Source organism: Trachymyrmex cornetzi, unplaced genomic scaffold (assembly GCF_001594075.2).
Source record: "Trachymyrmex cornetzi isolate Tcor2-1 unplaced genomic scaffold, Tcor1.1 scaffold123, whole genome shotgun sequence".
NCBI lineage: Eukaryota > Metazoa > Arthropoda > Insecta > Hymenoptera > Formicidae > Trachymyrmex > Trachymyrmex cornetzi.
In genome coordinates this window covers 300,780-304,573 of record NW_017295795.1, presented here as the reverse complement: position 1 = coordinate 304,573, position 3,794 = coordinate 300,780, and the positions used below count along the sequence as shown (strand labels likewise).

The 3,794-nt window shown below is 31.4% G+C and overlaps 1 protein-coding gene across 1 annotated transcript in view; it reads right to left on the bottom strand.

Annotated features, from left to right (window-relative positions):
- Positions 1-123: 123 nt before the first annotated feature.
- Miox (Myo-inositol oxygenase) overlaps positions 124-3,794 on the bottom strand; it is an 8,965-nt gene continuing 5,294 nt past the window's right edge. The window contains exons 2-6 of the mRNA XM_018521128.1: positions 2,685-2,871; positions 2,244-2,452; positions 1,657-1,793; positions 858-1,088; positions 124-340 (exon numbers count right to left, since the gene is read on the bottom strand). Of these exons, the coding sequence (XP_018376630.1) occupies positions 232-340; positions 858-1,088; positions 1,657-1,793; positions 2,244-2,452; positions 2,685-2,871 (873 nt within the window). The 3' untranslated portion in view covers positions 124-231. The remainder of the gene's footprint in view (positions 341-857; positions 1,089-1,656; positions 1,794-2,243; positions 2,453-2,684; positions 2,872-3,794) is intronic.

Below are 3,794 nucleotides of genomic sequence, written 5' to 3'. Positions count from 1 at the left end.
GTCCGCTTTATCTACACAAAAGTGATTAGCAAAAAAGGCCGGAACACACACCCTGTATATATAAATATATTTATTATTAAAAATAATTATATCATTATATATATTTTTTTATACACGTAATATAGATTCCTTGTTAAAATTATAAAATTCTTGTATATACATATGTTTAGGAATAAAGTAAATTCATATTACTTGCATAATCGTTAAAAAATATGAATACATGTACTAGGATCACCACTCAATCAAACCAGGAATGTATTCGTCAATCAATTTCTCGTAGTAAGGCCATAGTTTTTCAATGTCTGGGACGGAGTCACTCTTGGTATAAAGATCAAATTTGCTGTAACATTTTTTGCGTCAAATTAATCATCAACAAAATGTATCTTTTTAATTCTAATAATTTAATGAAATTTATATTTGAATTTTATCATTAGATAATTCTCATCACAATTTATGATATTTGATATAATAATCTTGCCGAAAAAAAATGTTTACGAAGAAGTACAGAAAAACTACGTAGTTTAAAACAAGATCTTAGAAATTCTTAATTTTTCGTAAATATTCCTAGTGGGACTGTGGAACGTAGAATGGCGTTATTTGAGAGCGGAGGATTTTTAGGTTTTTCAAAGAAACAACGCCGCTCTACGAATATATATAAAAAAAACTAATAATTTCTAAGATCTTGTCTCAATCTATGTAGTTTTTCGTAAAAGCTTTTTTCTGCCAGAGAAATTATAATTTGTAATTTAATTTAATAGAACCATAGTAATGTGATTTAATTACTTTTAACTTTCGTAACTTTTTATTTCTCTTATATTTTATTGCATTTAAAATATGTTTGATATTTCCTGACTTACTTAAATTCCATCACCCATTTTAGCATCTCGATATCTTCTGAAGTGCAGAAGTGCATGTAGTCGCCACCGGCGTGCCAAGGGTAAAAGGAGTGATAACGAATCATAGCTAAAGCTTCCTTTGGTAATTTACTCTTGTTGTGCACGAGTAAGCGGTACAAATACTCGTCATGGCCCCATGACATCATCAGATTGGATATTCCACACTTAGGTTTGTACATACCGTATTTTGTGCTGTAACATAAATATTCCCGATGTAGCGCAATACTTTTACAACTGCTTGGTTCAAATATATTCAGATTATCTTTGCGCTTCGCTGATTTATAAAAAAATTTATAAATTTTACGACCAATGCTTGACACTAGAATTTTTCTTAGAACACTCTGTGTTTATAAATAACGTATTTTCCTTACTCGTGCACTGAAAGAAAAGATTGGTTACTGCAACAAATTAGATGGTTAAATATGACATAGCATTTTTAATTGGCTGTAGCAACTAATTTTTGGTTGCGTTAGCCAATCGAAATCCTATACTGACATTGCGGATAGGATTAACACAACCAACAATTAGCTGCAGCATCCAAAAATTGGCTGTTGCAACTAATTAAAAATGCTATGCCATATTTTACCATCTAATTTGCTGCAGCAGCTGATCTTTTCTTTCAGGGTAAATATACGACAAGTAATACTTTGAATAATGTTCTGTTTATATCAAATCTTTTCGTGTTATACATATAAATAATATCTCTTGTTAATAATGAAATTTCCATTATTAAGCGAAAAGTTAATTAGTTGGGACGTACTTGTAACGAGAATCTTTGCTATCAGGATTATTATCAAAGCTCGTCGCTCTGTAGACGATGGAATCACCCCAGGCACAACCTACAGGGAATGTGTCACCAACCACCGCCCACTGGGGTTCTCCGTAAAATGCCATCACCTGCAATGTACGATCATGTTTCTTAACATTGGCGAATCTAGAAATTTGTCAAAGGGGGAGTGCTATTGGTACGCCATAAGCGAAATTTTTTTAAAAGTCAAATATGAAAAGATAGAATATTATATTATTATTTAAATTGTTACGTTAAAAAAGTATTATTTAAATATTTTTCTTATAATATTTTCTCATCCACTGGAAACAATCCATTATTTTTTTAATTCCTAAGATTCATGGTCTCTGTTTTTTTTATTTCATTTCTTTTCAATTACTATTCTTTTATTATTACTTCAACTATTACTCTATCTCCTTAAGGCCATAATTCCTCCTAAAGTCTTTTTAAAAAATATTTATAGGAAAATACTATAATATATTTTTTAATATTTTAAAGTGTAAATTGTAATAAGTTATTCATTATAACATATTTTTATAAAGCTTTATATCTCATCTCACTTTGCCAAGATCGTGAATTAAGCCGGTGAGGTGAAACCAGCCCTTGTCCGGATGTTTCTCTCTGATGGACTCTGCAGTTTGGAACGCGTGGACAATATTTGGCAGGCTCGTGTCCGGATCGCTTTCGTCCACGAGATCGTTCAGTTTAAGCAGGGCGTCTTTCACCGTCATTTTGAATTTATTAAACCGAAGCCAATCTTTCATGCGAGCTACAAAAAGAACATCGATTCTGTTACTCCTATCTTATCGTTGCCTTTCTAACTGTATTTGGAACAGTACAAACAAATAAAATGTAAATTTAATCGTTCAAATTGGAGAATTTTTATTTACTAATCTATTATCTATCCCATCTAATTCTCTCCTTTTATTACTAAAGGTCACGAAAGCAACTGAAACGTAAAATATAGTAATTAGGAATTATAATCTTTTATTTTGACTGACATTTCACGGACTCGACGGTTTGATTGGTGTGCATCAGTTCATAAGTTTTGCGAACGCGTTGCTTGATAGGATCTTCGGACTCTTCATCGAAATTACGGAATTCACTTTGCAGTTTTCCGGCGTATATTGGTTCGGGCCGAAGCTGCTCCGATGGGTCCAGCAGCGTAGTATAATCATGGATTTGTTTCTGTTGAAAAATTAATTATTTAATTATCCATAATGCAATCCTCTCTTTAATTATTTCCTATTAATAAATTTTTTTGCTTGGAAAATTATTGCAGTCATCATTATATTTCGTACAACTCTTTTTCACTGCAGAAATTGCAACACGAAGAAATTAGCACGTGATTGTACGGAATATTTATTATTGTATATATAGGATATGCCGAAATTAGCAAATGAAAATACCATAGCAAAAAGGTTCTAAAAAAATAAGTTAAAAATGTATTTACAGTTTTTCGTTCCAAATAATAGTTTTTTGAAATATAGACGTCTAAAAACTAGTTCTAATTATAGATTATTTTAAAACTAGTCAATTATAGATTATGGTTAAACGACTGTCTATCCTTGAGTCACCACGCGTGATCATTAGGAGCTTATGGTACACAAAAAAATAGTAAGACGTAAGCAGTAAGCAAATCAACACTTTGGATTTGCTACTGCTAACGCTATATTGCCTTACGTCTTTAATTAATTGATTCGCGTATGCTATATCCCTGGTAGGAATTTGTGCAGTCAAGTTTGACTGAGCACCCAGTTAGTTACTATCTAGTACTACTGATTTCTCTTTATAGGATAAAAATACTACGTAGAGCAACTGGGCAAAATTAGTTAAAGCAGTTTTACTAGGCAATATCTGGGTCAATTCTGTACAAGAGATTTTGTATCAATACTAAAAATGTAATTGTCCAGTTTTCTATCAGTTATAGTTATGCAGTGCTCATGTCATGTGTATACGCATATATTATTGCAATACGTGTATAACTGAATATATTTTTATGTTATATGTAAAATTGTTAATAATTAAATATGTGTGAAAGTCGTGAACGCGTACGGAAATGTACAGCAAAGAAAAAAAAACTGGAAGAATTTAAATCATTTACAGCATGT